At 29.0% G+C, this 18,210-nt stretch overlaps 1 protein-coding gene across 4 annotated transcripts; it reads right to left on the bottom strand.

The window, feature by feature from the left end:
• Nucleotides 1–4,881: 4,881 nt before the first annotated feature.
• On the bottom strand, nt 4,882–8,908 carry LOC111316895 (protein kinase family protein). Of its 4 annotated transcripts, none has more exons than XM_089753803.1 (9): nt 8,562–8,906; nt 7,991–8,108; nt 7,837–7,895; nt 7,196–7,260; nt 6,893–6,986; nt 6,682–6,762; nt 6,502–6,613; nt 6,170–6,390; nt 4,882–5,450 (listed from the first exon to the last, which is right to left on the bottom strand). In XM_089753803.1, exons 1-8 carry the CDS (start codon nt 8,814–8,816, stop codon nt 6,323–6,325), a joined length of 852 nt encoding a protein of 283 aa, XP_089609929.1. In that variant the 5' UTR covers nt 8,817–8,906; the 3' UTR covers nt 4,882–5,450; nt 6,170–6,322. The 4 variants fall into 4 exon arrangements, with proteins under 4 accessions (XP_089609929.1, XP_089609928.1, XP_089609927.1 ...); XM_089753802.1 differs by having other exon boundaries at nt 4,882–5,580; XM_089753801.1 differs by having other exon boundaries at nt 4,882–5,611.
• Between the last annotated feature and the right edge of the window lie 9,302 nt (nt 8,909–18,210).

The raw sequence follows: 18,210 nt of genomic DNA on the forward strand, positions 1-18,210 counted from the left end.
GTTGGTCCAACCATCACCCATTTCATTCCAATGAGCTTTTAATCCATTAACCCATTCATGAATTTGTTGATACTCATACTCTAAATACGCATTTGAGACCTCATAGAGTGTTGGAAGTTTCATATGTTGGCCAATTTTTGCTGCCACAGAAATCAAATTATGCAACCATGGAGAGTTTACTAACTGAAAAGAAAGTCGATCATATATAAAAAATTTTGATACCGATTCACCCATCTTCCTTCTTAATGTCTTTAAAAATGAATCACTTATTTTTTATTGCTTTGAACTCTTACTTCTAACTAATTCAAGTATAGCCCCTCTTAATGAAAATTCAAACTTACTTGGAATTGATTTCCTTGTTTTTTTTTCTCAAAATATTCAGTAACTAAGCCATGAGAGCTTCGTCCCTCTTCATGTATATTACTCCAACCATCAGTTTTTTGTCTGAATTCTTGTCTTTGGTGCCACTCATATTATGATTGGATACTATTTCGCATGGCTTGTCTAGTAGCAATGTCTTCATCAATAAAACCTTCATAGTCATAGTCTTTCCTTTTTAATTGTGATAAGAATTCATCATTTTTCCTTTTGTTCTCAACTTTCTTTGATTTGCTTTCTTGAAGAAGTTTCATCATACTTTCTCTTACTAAACCTATTAATAATATAGTTAAGAAAAAAGAAAAAATTAGTTGTACATGTTTATGTAATTTTTATTGAGAAATTAATAATAATATTTTCAAAGGAATTATAAAAACATAACATACTAGTAATGTTGGGGCATGGTGCAATATTGTCAGTTTTATGAGTAATGTGTTCCTTGAAACGTGTTATTCTTCCTTTTACAACTTTAACACAAAGTTTGCATAAAACATTTCCTTTGATATTTGGCACGAGTGTTCAAAAATGTCAACCTATATCATCACTTAGTGCGCCTTCTACTCCTTTGCTTGGGAACTCTTCACGTGGTGGCATATTTATTATTTTGTATAAAAACAAAATAAACTTATATTTAGAAATATTAATGTTACTTATTTTATCATTAAAAATTGAATCTACATTAAATTTTTTAATTTTTAGTTTTAATCTTAAAAGTAATAGATCGTGAAATGTTAAATTTATTAAGTAATTTAATCTTTTTGATATACTAATTGATGTAAAAAAATTTTGATTACAATTTACTTTCAATATATTATATAATAAATAAAATATTTAATAATTACAAAAAAATATAAATAAATTAATAAGAATTAATTTAATAGCAAAAGAATTGACAGTAATATAAATATCAAAACAACAAAAAAATGATTAAATTTCAAATATAAAATTATAAATTAATAAATAACAAAATCAAAATATAATATTTAATTTTAATTATTTTTCATCTACCTTATACAAAAAAATTTATTAAAATTTTTCATCTAAAATTCCTATGTATTTCATATTAAATTATTAAATTCTTAATTTTTTCAATTATAAAATCTTAATCCTCTAACTAAATTTTATCAAAAAAAATTTAAAAATTATAAAATTTTAAATGTAGATTTTAATAAAATTAATTATAAAATTAAATAAAAAACACACACCTCATCCTACCTTCCAATGCACCCAACCTCACCCAATCTCACCCCACCCCTCCACCCTATCCTCCAATGCACCCCACCCCACCGAATCTCACCCCACCCCACCCTAAACCCCAAACAGCCCACCCCACCCAACCTCACGTCCCACCCTCACCCTTTACCCTATCTCAGAAATTAAGAAACCGCCCCTTCTCTTTCAACCCCAAATTCTTAACTGTTCTTCATTTTTTGATGGCATCAATAAATAAACTTAACCAAACTTTCTATGTTTTCTTGATCTCTCTTTCTCATATACCCTCATCTCTCTCAACAGATTAAATTATCACAAATATAAATATCAGCATTATTCTATTAAAATTTCACAAACAAACAAGTAACTTAATTTTTTTTTACTTTTTTTTTTATTTTGATTATTGATGAATGATTTGAAGCTAATTTGAATTTGAATAACTACCGATTAAATGATCGATAGTATCTAAGATTTTTTAAATAAATTTTGAATCTGAAAAAAGAGAGAACGAGATTAAATTATGGGCACTAGACAGAGATTTTTTTCTTTATTTTTATTTTTGCAGTCTTCTTATTTTATTTTAATTATGGAGAATCTTAAATGTTTACTGTTGAAATCTGAAATATATTTTTTTATTATTATAATTTGTGTTGACCAGTTAAGTGTGAACGAAAAAAATGAGATAACGACAATAACATAAAAAATTTAATCACGATCAAAACGATGTGTAACTGCTAAAAAACAGCGTAACGAAAATAGCGGTAATTTTTGTTTATTTTCATGCTTTCTTCTTCCCGAGGGAAGAAAAGTTGCTCATAACCTCCATAGGAAGCCCCAAGCAGTGAATCCCTATAAGAGATGACTTTCCTATTTGACGTTGTTCCTGCATCCTTAGCTGCGTTTCAGTTCCTTCAACGTGGGAATCCTTGATTCTCTTAATGCTACGTTGTAGTTCTTTTCCCTTACGAGAGAGAGTTGTTGCATAAGAATAGTCATTGTTGGCATTTCGAAAGCTTTAGTGACTTGACCTTTGTCTGGTAGCTAAAAAAAATTATAATATAATAATATAATTTTTAATTGGATTGTAGTAAGATTAAAAAAATGTTTCGTATCTGAGGTATAAACATAAATTATAATATAATAATTTTTATATTTATATGTACTAATTACGAAATAAATAAATATAAATATACCAACTTACAAATATACCGCTAACCCATCTAACAGTCAAGTCCAGGCTATGAAGAAACCACCTTTAAAAACATGACCAACCAACTGCCAATCAATAAAACACGAGAAAAATCAAATCTATGAAGAAACCCGAAAAACCTGGAGAAGCAGAGTGATTGGGGTGATTGAAAGTGGACTGGAAACTGAATTCACAATCCAAAGCCTAGTTGCCGAGGTGTTCGTTGTGCTTGGATATCGAGAAAGGAAAACTTGCTTCACTCCGACTATCTCTCAGCTCGATTTGCTCTCTGCTTTCCACACTGTGGAAATGGAACTTTCTCCAAGCTTTGGTTTTAATACATAATCACCGATAGTCACAGGTTCAGACAGACAAGACATAGATGCAGGTTCCCATTACATGCTGCTGCTTTTTCATTTTAGTAGTTCCAAGGCATGGATTTATTTAACGTTGCTTTTACTGAAGTAGAAAGCAAAGTTCAAACTTCAAACTCAAGTAACCCTTCCCTCATTCTCTACTACTTGAATAAGAATAAACTTTCTAACTCTATCTTGATTCTCGTTTAGAGTCTGATTTGATTCAAGTAAATAAGTTCTTGGTTTTATACTTAATTCCATTGACAAAATAACTTCCACCCATGTCTTCAGAAAAAGTTACAAAACACGAATTCATTTTGAATTTATACTGGAAGGAAAAGAAAATACATGAAGCAATCCTTACGTACAATTACTACAGCAGCAATTTCAGTAAGATGATTGTTGCCTTACATGAAGGAAACTAAAGCAGTTGGAGGAATGGATATATCAGTTATTGATCCCCAAGCATCATCACTATACTATTTATGGAAGGAGTGCTGGTTCATCTTGAATATACCAAAGTGCCACCATCATCAATTTTTTTTTCCAACTTTTTCTTATACACCACCAAGCATATCCAACTCCTTTTCAACTAAACATATATAGACCCAAGTGCACTCCGTATTTGTAGAATTGACCAAATTCAACGTTCTTTTGTGTACCGGGTTACAATCATTAACAAACTACCGCTACAAGAGAACAATAAAAATTTCCCCCATATAACTCTCTTTTAACCGTTGGATTGCCAATGAAACCTGAAGAATCATAACATAAACCAAAGAAGAAAACAAAAGAAGAGCGACACAGGAAAATGAAGAAAAAAAAAACATTTGCTTCCTTTGATGGTTCGTAAATCATAAAAAAAAAAGGTTAAATAAAAAAGAAGATAAAAGGTGTGAAGATTATTTTTGATGCATTTAAATAAGGTCAAAAGGCAAACAAATTATACACTTGAGATGTGCAAATATTTCAAATCTTAAATAAGAAAATATTTTTATATTAATAATTGCTTGAATGATAAGTTAGAATGTTAGATTTTTTAATTATTATTACTTAAATTTTTATTTGTGTTAGATAGATATAATTCAATGTATGATATCAAATGTTGGATGTCAGTTAAATTATTAGATGAATTGAATGTTTATGGGTATAATAATTTAGTTACTTTACAATTTTATTAGAATTAGATTGCTAGTGAATAGAATGTTTACTAGGTTGTTAAATACTTTCGATGAATTAATTAAGTTCTTTCAAGACCGAAGCATAGGTTCAACTAAAACCAATAAGTGCAAAGACAGGAGACAACATTTTTGTTAGAAACTGCTGTGACGTGCTCCACCTGCTTTCTCATTAACTTCCAACCTCCTCATAAACGTTGTAGAGCGTGGCTTGAGTTGCTTTGCTCAAGAAGACTTGACTTTGCCCAAAGTTCTGCTGACATAGATGCCCCCCCAAACCTTCTTTGCATTACAGCCTGAGGGGCTAACTGGGAAAGGCAAGTCAATTAATGCATGTCCAAAACATGTGCTAACCAGTGAGTTTCAAGGCAAAGCTCATTCAATGTCAAGACCAATACGGCTGCATATATAGAATTTAAGAATTGGAAAGACGACCAAAGAAAAAGCTTCAACCTTTTTTTACTTCCTTTTTGGTACAATAGAACAAATACACAATCAAAATTAACCCTCCATCTCTTAAACCTGATTCCAAAGAAGGGAATCCCACATTGTCGGCACAAGAACCATCCAAAACGATGTTGGTTGCAAATTATTATTGGTAATATTGGGTTATAGCCTTAGGTACGATAACAGATTTATATATAAGAAAACCATGAAAAGTAAGAACAAAAGAAACAGAAATAGCTACCCCTCAAAATGTCATGCGCTACTACTTCAGAAATAGCTGCTAGCTAGTCCAGTGTAGAAATTCTTAAATGAAGTCTCTCAAAAGAATTAAAGGATCAAGCCTGAGATAATGATGGTGAAATTTTCAAAACTCACCAACATACAAATGAAAAAAGCTTGACTGAACTCAACTAAAAAGTAGGGTGTAAGCCTGTCATAGATGTCTAGATATTAAGATCAGTTTAGCAGTGCCTTATGGCACCCCAAAACGCTGCTGTGTAGAGTGAAAAAGGCCCTCTGTTTTGGCTCCCCAACCAAACTTGTGATGGTTGCAATTTACTGCTGCAGTGCTGACATAACCTTCAGTTTGCTTTAACCGCCATTGTGCTTTCGAGGTACTATGGTGATTGCCATCCCATGGACCTCATTTAAGAAATCTCATAGCCAAGATCACATCCAGCAGGTCTCTAACTGATAGAAAGAGTGGGGGAAATTTTTTTTCACTAACATATCCCTTTAAATCCCTAGTAAACAAGTTTTAGTATTCTAGGAGATTCATGCCTCTTCCAAAACTGACTTCAAGCTGGTCATAACATTGTGACTGCAATATGGAAAGAAGATTTGTTCTTTTTCTGTAATGCACAGGATGGGTTCAACTTCAATATGATGTCTAATAATTCAAAATAGAGTATCAAGAACAAAACTATTACACATGCTAATACCATATCAGAAAGCATTTTAATGCCGTTCAAGAGGGATGGATAAAACAGGTTCCTACATGATGATTATACAAGATCTATTTTTGCTGTCTATAAAAAATGCAACATCACTAACATGGTTTACAATATGAGACTGTTTTACATATTTTCATTTCCAGTTCCGGGATACTGTAATAATCTATGAGCATATCCAACAATGACCCATAAAATTAACGAGGAAGTATTCATTGGAAACAGAATACTAACTCTTAATCTGGCCTAATGGAAATGCTGAAAATGGAATCCTAATCTCAATAGTTCAATGATTTGAATGGAGTCCCACCATTTGAAATGATGAAATAACTACCAAAAGATGCAATGAAAAAAAACTTTATCTTTGTTGAAATTAGGACCAAATGCAGCAGGGAAACACCTGAGAAAATTCTCAATGCAAGACTTCTTTCATTGTGAGAGAAGCAAAGAAGACTTTACCTGAAGCTCCAAGCCAAGGATGATGTCGAGTGAGCTTGACTTAAAGCTTCTGAATATGCTATGTTTGTCACTTTCTCTTCTGAATATGCTATACTTATCAGTTTTTATCTTGGGATGAATTGTATTTCAAACTCTCAAGTACGGTAGTTGATTTTATTTCCCCATTCCTTTTTTTCTCAAAAATCTATGCTGATAAAATTCTTGAAAGGACAGGCGGTGAACTGCAACCATGCAGAGTTACAACTCAACCAAGAAATTTTAAGAGGAAAAAAAAAAAAACCCAGGGGTCAGGACCTAAATCAATATGTATGAAGTTAATAGTAATGCTAGACCTGGATTTACAGAAAGAAGTCTTGAACATATGTCGATACAGTCCGGATCTAATTGTGGACGAATGAGCTTAGAAAATGGAAGGCATGTAGATGAGTTGATATGCTGCAGCAGCTGAGATCAACAGAAATTTTAGGCAACATTAAAGCAAGTCAATGACTTTGTTAGGTCAAATCTCCTACCTGAACATTAGTCCTACCGCGGAAAGGTGGGTGACCATGAAGAAGCTCAAAAAGAATTGCACCAAGACTCCACATGTCAACCTATGGCTAAGCCCTAAATTTTAGTATGTTCTTATTTAAATGAAGAAACAAATACAAATTTGAAAAAGAGAGAATGCGAGAGACAGAGAGGAAAAAGAGTTCAGTAAAGAAGAAGAAAAGGTGCCATTACCTTCTCATCGTATCTTTGAAATTGTAGAACTTCTGGTGCCATATACAATGGGGTCCCACATACTGTCAGAGCATAATTGCCTGGATCTACACTTCTGCTTTTGACAAAAGAGTGGGGAAGCAATTAAAAAGGAAAATGAAGAAAGAAAAGTAATAAAAATTCCATTAAACCTTCCATAACAATTTGGGGAAAATTTTATGGATTTCCAAACACATTCTCCTCAATTTTTTCTGAACAAGTTCTGAACCTAAAATACTATCTGGTCTTACACCAACCCATTAGCTCCCTTAAAATGAAATATACCTTGAAAGACCAAAATCAGCTATCTTCAGCATGGCATCATCCTTGGAGCCCGAAAGTAGAATGTTCTACTCCAATGAAAGCACCATGGTTAACTGAATTAAAGGAATTACTGATCTGATAACTTTAAAATCATATGTCACATGCCAAACGTAGTTGCAGTTAACTGTGAGTTGCATTTCTTGATCAATTACAAAAACTTAATGCTGCAATTTTAAACAAGATACAGTAGTTCTAGTATTCTATGGAGTTGTGATTATTCCAAGATATCTATTCTCTTTTAACCTCAAAGTCTATGTGGCACCGAATTAAGGTCACTTATTATGAGGTTAACCTGACAAATTGCATACGTTTACATCATAACATCATGGGAATTAATAATACATTAGCTTAATTGTTCTTTACTTTGTCAGTAACCAGCCACAGGGTGCCACATTAGGGCAAAGAAGGAGGCTCTCACTACCTTGCAGTTGGTTAACCAGGCACACTGGGAGATAAAGGTTGCACCAAGAAAGAAATTGTATCATGTGATCACAAGATGGTAAAAGATGTTGCTTGCAAAACAGGGTGCATCCTAGAAAACTTCTATGTAAGGTTACAAATGCAAAATATAACAACCATGCCAAAGATATTGCTTTTCATACCTCTGGTTTCAGGTCTCTGTGAATGATATGGTGGGACTGTAAAACTTCCAAACCAGCTCCTGCAATAAGGAAACAAACGACACCACTCAAATATAATCTTAAATGAAGAAGCCTTGCCATCAGCCTATCACCTAGATCAAAAAAGAGTTGCTACCAAGTTGCTGCATGAATCTCCTGGCTAATTGCTCTTGAACTCTTCCATGATGCCGAATGTAAGAGGCTAGATTTCCTCCAGCACAGAACTCAAGGACCAGGAACAAACAACTTTCAGACTGAAAATCAAAGAAAACCAGCTGCTTCTTTTGTAGAGATTAGAGTAGCAAAACAGATAAGAAATAAGCAACAAATTCTAAACCATCAGCACTTGGTACTTGACTTTAACATTTAAGCTTTAGAGGACCGGAGAAAGTAGCAGCATGTTTCTTCAGTTTCATCTAAATGCAAATTATCATTAATATTCGAGACTTAAATGATTGAATATTGACTATTAAATTCCCCAATCCCCAGAAATTGCTACAAATGTGAAAGAACAAACGCAGGCATGAAATTAAACAACCAAATTTGCAAGTTAACACAGAGAAATTAAATCTGTTAATCCATCAAACTGTCCAATTCAAGAGATATATCAAATGGGTATTCCAGAAAACACCTGAAAATCATAACCAACCAACTGTTGCAATCCAAAAGAGAGAGAGAGAGAGAGAAAACCAAAGATACTAACAAACCTGTAAAACGAGGAGAAGGCGGATGATGTTGGGGTGATTGACAGAGGAGAGAAAATTAAGCTCGCAATCTAAACAGTTGGCGAGGTGTTTGTTGAGCCTGGGAAGGAAAACTTGCTTCACTGCCACTACTTCTCCACTCGATTGGCTCTCTGCTTTCCAAACAGTGGAAACAGAACTTTCTCCTAACTTTGATTTTAATACATAGTCTCCGATTGTGAAGGGTTCCGACAGACAGGGCATGGCTTCAGGTTCCATTAGGCATCTTACATGCTGCTACTTTACGACTCTTTCGCTTTAGTAGTTGCTAGACTCGTAGCGTCCATTCAGTGATGTTTTAATAATGCTTTTGTTTTTTTTTGGTCTTTTTAAGTACTTTATTATTATTTGATTATTCTTAATCTGTTCCTTACATCCTTATTTTTATTCATGAGCTATTATATGCATAAATTGTTAATTTTTTTATTATATAAATTAAATTTTAATTTTGCATAATTTTAATATCCAAAGTCTTATAATAAAATAATTTTTAACAATTTTTTAATTAATGAAAAATCATATCTTGATTTATAATTTTTTTCTTAAATGATATTTTAAAATTTTATTTTTCTCTCTCTTTTGACCTTTATTTTTTACAAGTTTTCTTGATGGATAAAAAGCATTAATATATAAGCAGAAGTAATTTTTCATTTATTCATATGTTCTAATAACGTATAAGTTATTAGTAAAATAATACTAATTTCAATTTGACCAAAAGAATTAACTTTCATTAATTATCAAATCATAAATATCATTTAATTAAAGCAAAATTTAAAGTTGGATAACAAAACATAAGTCATCTTATACAAATATATAAAAGTCAAAGCTTTTAGTAAAAATCGAAAAAATCCTATGTGGATGACTTAAAATGTTAATATGTGAATGGTTTTAAAAATCATCATATAACATCTAATAAATGTATTTTACTCTATTTAATACGTTTTTAATTTTAAAATAATTTAAAAAACGAAATTGATTATATTTATATTTTTATTATTAACATTAAATCACTCTCAATTCAATTCATATTAAAAATATTAAAATTTAAAATTTTTCTTAATTTGACAAATTAAATCAATTACTAAATTGATTATATTTATATTTTTATTAGTAACCTTAAATTACTCTCAATTCAATTCATATTAAAAGTATTAAAATTTTAAAATTTTCTTAATTTGACAAATTAAATCAATCAATATATAATTTATAAATTAATAAATACTACAATTATAATTATAAAATAATTGATTCTTCAATCAATTATTTCATACATTTATATTTGATTAAATATAGTATCCAATAATTGATGTATTTTATGTGTAAATATAGAAAGTAAATATATCAACTTAATTCTACATAATTAAATTAATGAAATAAAGTATTTTATTAATTTATATTTGATTGATAGATTTATATTTCATTAAATATGATTTCATTTGGTTATTTCATTAATTTATATTTGATTGATAGATTTATATTTCATTAAATATGATTTCATTTGGTAAAATATTAATGCACGTTTGATTTCATTTGATAAAATATTAATGCACTTGGATTTTATTTGATTTTATTTGTAATGTTTTATAATTTTAAAATCTAGATATTAATGTACATTGATTTAATTAAAATTTATTTTATTTTATTTCCATTATTAAATATAATAAATTTATTTTATTTTATTGTTTAAATTGAAGAATCTTTAAATGTTAATGTCAGAATAAAATATTACAATATCAATAAACTTGTCATTGTTAGACCATGATTCAATCATAATTTTTATTATTTCAATATTAACTTGCATAATTTAAAATTATCTTATTAATTAACTGACAACACATATTTTGTATGAACAACTCTAGGTTAAGCATAATACATATTTAACCACTTTTTACTAATTTTATTTTTTTTTATCACTACTCAAATCTATTTTAATTTTCTCTCTAATTTTTAATTTGCATTATTTATTGGTGTGTGCTACTCAAAGGCTATTCTCTTTTTAAATTTATATTTTATATTTCTTTAACTATGATATTAGCTTCATTTTTTAAATATTTTTTGTTGATGATTGATTTAACGATGATTAGGTATATATAGGGAAAATCTTTTACCAGTAGAGTCACTATTATAAAAGTTGATACCATTTTTTGTTGGTACTATATGTCATGAAGATGTACAAGAAACTATCTAAAATTGATGGAAAATTTCAATGTTATTCCTACAATGTTGATGTCCCTAATCCAACTCCAAGGTAATTAGTATTTATATTTTTTTATATTTGATACATAAAAAAATTATTATTCCATAATGATAATAAAAGTATTTTAAATTATTATATTATATTTATAATTATAGAATTTTACATTTTTTTATAGGTACAAGTTGAATATTAAGGCATATGATAATTCTGGAAGGACTATGTTTGTACAATTTAATATAGAAGCTAAGAATTTAATTAATAGAGATATTGACAATCTTCATGAAATATCTTATTAAGTTAAAAATTATTTTAATATTATTTAATATTCAAATTAATTGAATGATATATTAATACTTATGATTTAGGAAAATGGAGATTATAAAAATCAAGAAATACTTGAATATCTCAAAAGTAAAATTTGTGTACTCGAGACAAAGGTAACCAAGTATAATTTTGAGATAAGTAATATCAAACTTACAGTGAATAAAGTGTATGATTTTGATCTTAAGCTTGAATGTAAAAAAATTATTAGAAGAGGTATCTACAAATAGTCTAGATTTGTAATGATTATAATGATTATTTTTGTTATAAAGTTATATAGTCTAGATTATAACTCAACTGTTGTCAAATTATAAATTATTTTTTTATCTATCTCTGTACTTTCATCTATGAAATCTATTGGTTTATCAAGTAAAATGACACCTACTTCAAAGGTAGCAAAAAATATTCATCTTCACTTCAACAACTTATGGAAGAATCTCCTATGAAAAAAGTTTGTATGCGAAATTGAAATTTTTAATCTCTTGAAATAAAAAATATTATTGTCTTTTGTTTAGGGATTATTTGGATTTAATAAATTATAGTTTGAGTTTGCTTATAAATTGATGATAATTGTATAAGTATATTCAATATGTAATTAATTTATTTTATCATATCAAAATATATAAATTTAAGTAAAAATGATTATATAAGTTATGAGTTTTTCATAAACTTCATAACTTATATTATCATTTAAAAAATTTATATGCATAAAAGATTTATTAATATATGGATATATTTCCATGCATCGCACGGGTTTATGAAAAACTTAAAGTTGGATAACAAAACGTTAGCCATAATATCTAACATTTTCTCACTTAACTTACATGGAGTTATTCAACTTTATGATTTAATAACAAAATATAATGTGCACAATATAAGTTAAATCTTTTCTTTAATTGATTACATAATAAATCATCATAGAGTAAAAATTAATAAGAATCATAGTAGTTGTATGTTATTAGCTTGACATTGTTCCTTATATGTATCACATTAGTAGTTCTATATTCGATATGACATTTAATGAGTGATGCCCTAATGTTCTAATAATGTCTTCGTTAAAGACAAATCTTGTTCATATTCACATAATTTAATCATATACATATACTAACATAATAGAACATGATGCATTAATATGTCAAAAACAATACTTAAAAGAGAGCTCAAAGTATCAAATTCATAAAGAACATAAAATTTTACCATAATGTCAATAATAGTTTTCAATAATGCCCATTCTTTTGACATGTTCATTAAATGCCTTTGGCAACGAACCTTTAGTTAACGGATCCGCAATCATAAGATTGGTGCTAAAGTGTTTAATTGATACTCTTTATTTTTGGACTTTTTCTTTAATGGCAAAGCATTTCAATTCCATGAGTTTTGTACCTTTTGAATACTTGTTTTTAGAAAAGAAGACTGTTGTTACATCATCACAATAAATTTTCAGTGGCCTGACAATATTGTCAACAATTTCAAGTCCTAAAATAAAGTTTTCGTAGCCATAAACCATGAACAGCGACCTCAAAGCATGCCACAAACTTAGCTTTCATAGTGGATGCAACAATGACAAACTACTTTACACTTTTCCATGAGATCACTCTACCGACTAAAAAAAACAAATAGCTAAATGTAGATTTTTTTTGTATTTATACACCTAATAAAATCTAAATTTGCATATTTTATCACCTCAAGATGATCGAACCTTCTATAAGTGAGCATATGATCTTTTGTTCTTTACAAGTATCTTAATACTTTCTTTACAGCCCTCCAAAGATCTAAATCCTAGATTATTTTGATACCTGCCTAACATTCTGACACTAAAACTAATATCTATTCTAGTACAAGTTTGGGCATATATCAAGCTTCTAATAATATATGCATAAGAAATTTGTTCCATTTGTTTGTATTCCAATTCATTCTTAGGGCAATGCATAAGGCCCAATTTATCTCATTTTTGAATTGAAACAACACTTGTTTAGAACTTTTTCATTTTAAATCCCTCTAGAATTTTATTGATAAATGTTTTCTGAGACAATCCTAACAATCTTTGTGATATATCATAGAATATTTCAATTTCCATTACATAGGATGCCTCAATCATATCTTTCATTTCAAAATCTTAGAGAGAAATTTCTTGGTCTCACGTAATAAATCTTAGTTTTGCATAATCTTAATGCTTAAGTTATTAAAACAAAATGATTTTCACAATTTCTTAATTAATGAGAAATCATACCTTAACTATAATTTTGTTTTTTTTTTTTTTAATTTAGAAATGGTGTTTTATCGTTTTTTTTTCTCTCTCTTGTCCAATTTTCTTTTATGCACTTTCTAGATAGATAGAAAGTGTCAACATATAAGCAAAGAGAGGACCAATTTTTCATTCATTCTCTAATGGCATTTGTTTATACGTTCCATCAACGTATGAGTTATTAGTAAAACAACACTTTTTTCAATTTGATCAAGGGAAATACCTTTCATTAATTGTCAAACCATAAATATCGTTTTTTTAAAACAAAATTTAAAGTTGAATAAGGAAATGTTAGCCATAATATCTAACATAAATTTTTTATATTTGTAATTTTGATATTATAGCAGTTGATTCAAAGATTAATCAATTTTTTACATGCTTGCTATTCATAAACATTTAAATTAACATCTCACTAGGTGGGGAATTTTTATTGGTCTGAAGAAAAATTTTTTTATTTAATTGAGAAATTGTTTAAAGTTCACATTAAGTTTTGTCAGTGTGGCCATCACAAAAAAAATATTTCTTTTCTTGAAAGATGAACTTTAAAATAATTTTAATTGTGTAATGTATGAATCAGAGGAGTATTCAATGTGTCTAAGTTTCTTTTTAGTAAAGTTGAGCCCAACCCAACACATCCTCTTATTTATTATTCTATTATAAATAATATAGTTAGAGAAACGAATCCACAACCATATTAGTTTTTTAAATTCATTGGTTAAGGTATAATCTTAGCTAAAAGTTAAAAATGTTTTTTAACTATAATTCAAAAATTATTTAAATTTTTATTATTTTATTTCTATTAATTAAATTTTTAATTTTTAATTTTTAATTTAATTAAATTTTTAAATGGATGAAATCTAATTACGTAATAAAATTTAATTAAATAATCTTCGAATTACAGTCAATTAAATTCATAGAAGGATTTTAAAAAGAGAAACAGAAATATAAATCAATAAAAAGAAGAAAATTTTATTTTATTTAATTTTTACATATATTAATTATATCACATGTAAACTTTTCTCTATTTTATTGATGTCACATAAAATTTTAGCTTAAGTGGTAAAAAAATAATAATGTTAACTTTTTCATACAAATGGAAGTTTAATTAGATGCAATTACATGTTAGAGGATTGATTGATTGCAATAAAAAAGAAAAGAGTTTAGATTTTTTTTTAATTATAGTTCAAGGGCTTTTTATAGTTTTTATCCTTTAATTTTTGATAAATGGAAGAAAAAATTATTTTTAAATTTAATTTTTAGTTTCTTAAATATTATTCTTAAAAAATTATAAAAATTATAAAATAATATTGTAAACACTTAATTTTGTCCAAATAGATTCAACTTTTGTTTGATTTTTATGTTCAATTCAAATAATTTAATATGAAATAATTTGAGCACAATAATTTAATTAATATATTTTGAATTTACCTTAGCTTAATTGCTTTTGAATTATTTTATATGAATCAAATTCTAGTTCAATTTAAAGTTTGAATCCTAAAGTCTAATTCAATTCAATATTGGATCAAAATTCAATCACTTAGGCTTGAAGGCACAATAGAAACCCAAATCAATTTTTCATGCCTTAAGCTCCAATTTTTGGCCCAAATTAATTTTCAAATCTTAATTTTTTTTTATTTATTTGAAATCAATTAAATTAATTAAAAATGACAAAATGACAAAAAGGTGCAAGAAAACAAAAACAAAAAACAAAAAACATGAAAAAGTGGCCGGCAACCATTGTACCATGGGGAGCAAGCTGCCATAACAAGCCAAAATTTCTTAAAAAGGTAGCAAGCTACATTATCCTACAAATCAGACCTACAACTAGCTTGCAAGTCACAACAAAAAATTCACTTATAAAAGGGGAGCACTCAACCATCACATGGAGGGAACAACAAAATTTTTTCTAAGTTCCAAGATCCCTTCCCTCTCTTGGAACCTTTCTTTGATGCTCAACACCATCCCAGTTCACCATACACCCAACAAAAGAAAAAAAAAAAAACCCTTGCCCAAGCCTAGTCCGAACCCTTACTATAGCATCCACTATCACTAGAACGAACATCAGCTCAAGCACTAGCCTTCACCAACCCTAGAACTGACCTTTTTTTGAATCCTTAAGTCTAATTCAGTTCAATTTCGGATCAAAATTCAATCACTTAGGCTTGAAGGCCTAATAGAAACCCAAATCAATTTTTTAGGTATTAAGCTCTAATTTTTGACCCAAATTAATTTTCAAATCTCAAATTTATTTTTATTTATTTGAAATTAATTAAATTAATTAAAAATGACAAAAAAGTGTAAGAAAATAAAAAATAAAATAAAAACATGAAGAAGTGGCCGACAACCATTGTACACTGGGGAGCAAGCTACCATAACAAGCCAAAAATTCTCAAAAAGGTAACAAGCTTCACCATTTTGCAAATCAGACCTATAACCAACTTGTAAGTCATAGTAAAAAATTCACTGATAAAAAGATGAGCACTTGACCATCACACAGAAGGAACAACAAAATTTTTTTCAAATCCAGGATCATTTCCTTCTCTTGGAACCTTTCACTAGAGCTCAACACCATCCCAGTTCACCATACACCTAACAAAAGAAAAAAAAAAAACCCTTGTTTGAGCCCAGTCTAAACCCCTACTGTAGCACCCACTATCACCGGAACAAACATCAATTCAAGTACTAGCCTTCACCACCCCTAAAACTGACCCTTGTACATCTCAAACCTTATTCAACGAAACCATCTAGCAAGACAACCCTCAAGCACCAACACCCATATAATAACCTCCAGGCACCAACACCTAGGCACTGACACTTACTCTGCCTCACCAATAGAAGACCCCATTCGACCACTATTAAAGCCCTAACATAATCCTTCAACACCATCCTAGAAACGAGCACCAACACTAACCCCAGCATGGTTTCTCTTTCCCAAAATAGTCTTGCCATCCCAACCCAACCTCGATCCTTCACAAAAGCTGCAACACCTACCCCAGGATAGCCATACACCCAGCCCTTTCATCCATCTCCATTACTAGCCCAATGCCACTCCTAGCATCCCCAAACTCCCTTAAACTCAAACACCAGTCCTTGCCCAATAGCCCCAGTACCTACCTGTGCCACACTGTGATCACCATTCGACAATGTGAGCCATAACCCAACACCAAATCTCCTACAGAAACAAAAACCAAAAAAACACAAAAGCTAAACTAACCACAAAATTCGGTTATAGCCGAACCTAAAAAAAAAAAATCCTAACAATCTATTAACAATAAAGAAAATTGAGTCATAATTTTACTAGAGCAACAAGTAGTGGCATTGTAAAAGTATATAAGAAAAAAAAGAGGAAAAAAAATCAAATATATAAAAAAAAAATTTTGAAAGTTAGATTTGTTAATATGGGGAAGGTTTCAAGCCAAGACCTTTGGTGAGTAGGAAGTTTAAGACTAGAAAAACAATATAGCATGGGGCAAAGGAGGTAGAATCGATGAAATGGGGTATTTTTTATTTTGAAGTCAAGATTCTAACTTCAGATCTAGGAGGATTTAAGGAGATTTATAGATAACAAAGGCTAAAAATGAGAAAATGACGAGAAGAGAGAAGGTTCGTGGTGAAATTTGAGAACCAGTAGACACCGGTCAGTGGTAGCCAACAATGGAGTGGGCAACGGCGCAGGAACAAAGCTATCAAAAACTAGGTTAAGGGAGAGGTTGTTGTTTTTTTTTTGAAAAAAATGAAGATTTAGTTTTTTTTTTTTAAGAAAAAGTTAGAAATGTTAAATATATATATATTTGGCTTTTATACAAAAAAAAAAAAAGAACTAGACAAGTCAAGCCCAACCCATCTATTGACCTGGCCCAAAGACAAACCCTCACACTCCAACATTTCTAATTCGATCTGTGACCCAGAAGAGGCCCAATCCACATAGGCTCATTTTGGGCTATAAATCTGGACTCCATTGCTTAAATACTTTTAGGCTTCAGCATCAAAGTTTTGTATGCATAATTTTTATACTTTTTGGGCTTTTTCTTAAAATATTTACATTACTCATATCCATAATATTTTTATAAAATATGCATGCTTAAAAATAATTAATAATGCTTATGAAAACACATATTCTTAAAATTTTATTATTAGTGTTTAATTTTATCGTTGAGTGAAAATTTCTTTTGTTAATATAAAAAATAATAATAATAACAAAATAATAAAAATAAAAATAAAAATAAAAATATTTACGATGATGGAACACCAGGAAGTTCGAATAGTGATTCCTGATAAATCTCTAAGTAAGAAAAGACTTCTAAAAGCATAGCCAAAGTATTGGAATAATTAGAAACTTTTGTTAATACAAAAATTTTTATTTTTCTTTATTTTTTATTTTTTAAAAGAAATAAAAACATAAAATGTTTATAAGAATATGCATTTATTAGGAAATAAATTTATTTATAGATAATTATATTATTACATAACTTTTAAATATTAATAATTATTAAAAAAAAGTAAAAAGTAAACACAAGCTCTAAGGATGAGATCCTAAAGAAGTTTGAGTAGTGATTCTTTAAAAAATTTTCATAAAAAAATTATTTAAAATACCGCTAATGTACTGAAACATTTAGTATAATTTTTTATAATGATTTCTCATTTTTTTAATAAATAAAATAAGAAATATTTTTTTTTTTATAAATCATAGGTATCATACTTTATTAGATGCATTATAAATATAAATATTGAAAATAAGTATAACCCATTGATGATGAAATTTTTGAGAATTTCGAGTAGCGATTCTTAAAAAATCCTTGGGTGAGAAAATTCCTTTTAATATTGTCAAAGTATTGAAATATTTTCAAAAA

Source organism: Durio zibethinus, chromosome 24 (genome assembly GCF_047325235.1).
Source record: "Durio zibethinus cultivar Kanyao isolate XHJ-2024 chromosome 24, ASM4732523v1, whole genome shotgun sequence".
Classification (NCBI taxonomy): Eukaryota; Viridiplantae; Streptophyta; class Magnoliopsida; order Malvales; family Malvaceae; genus Durio; species Durio zibethinus.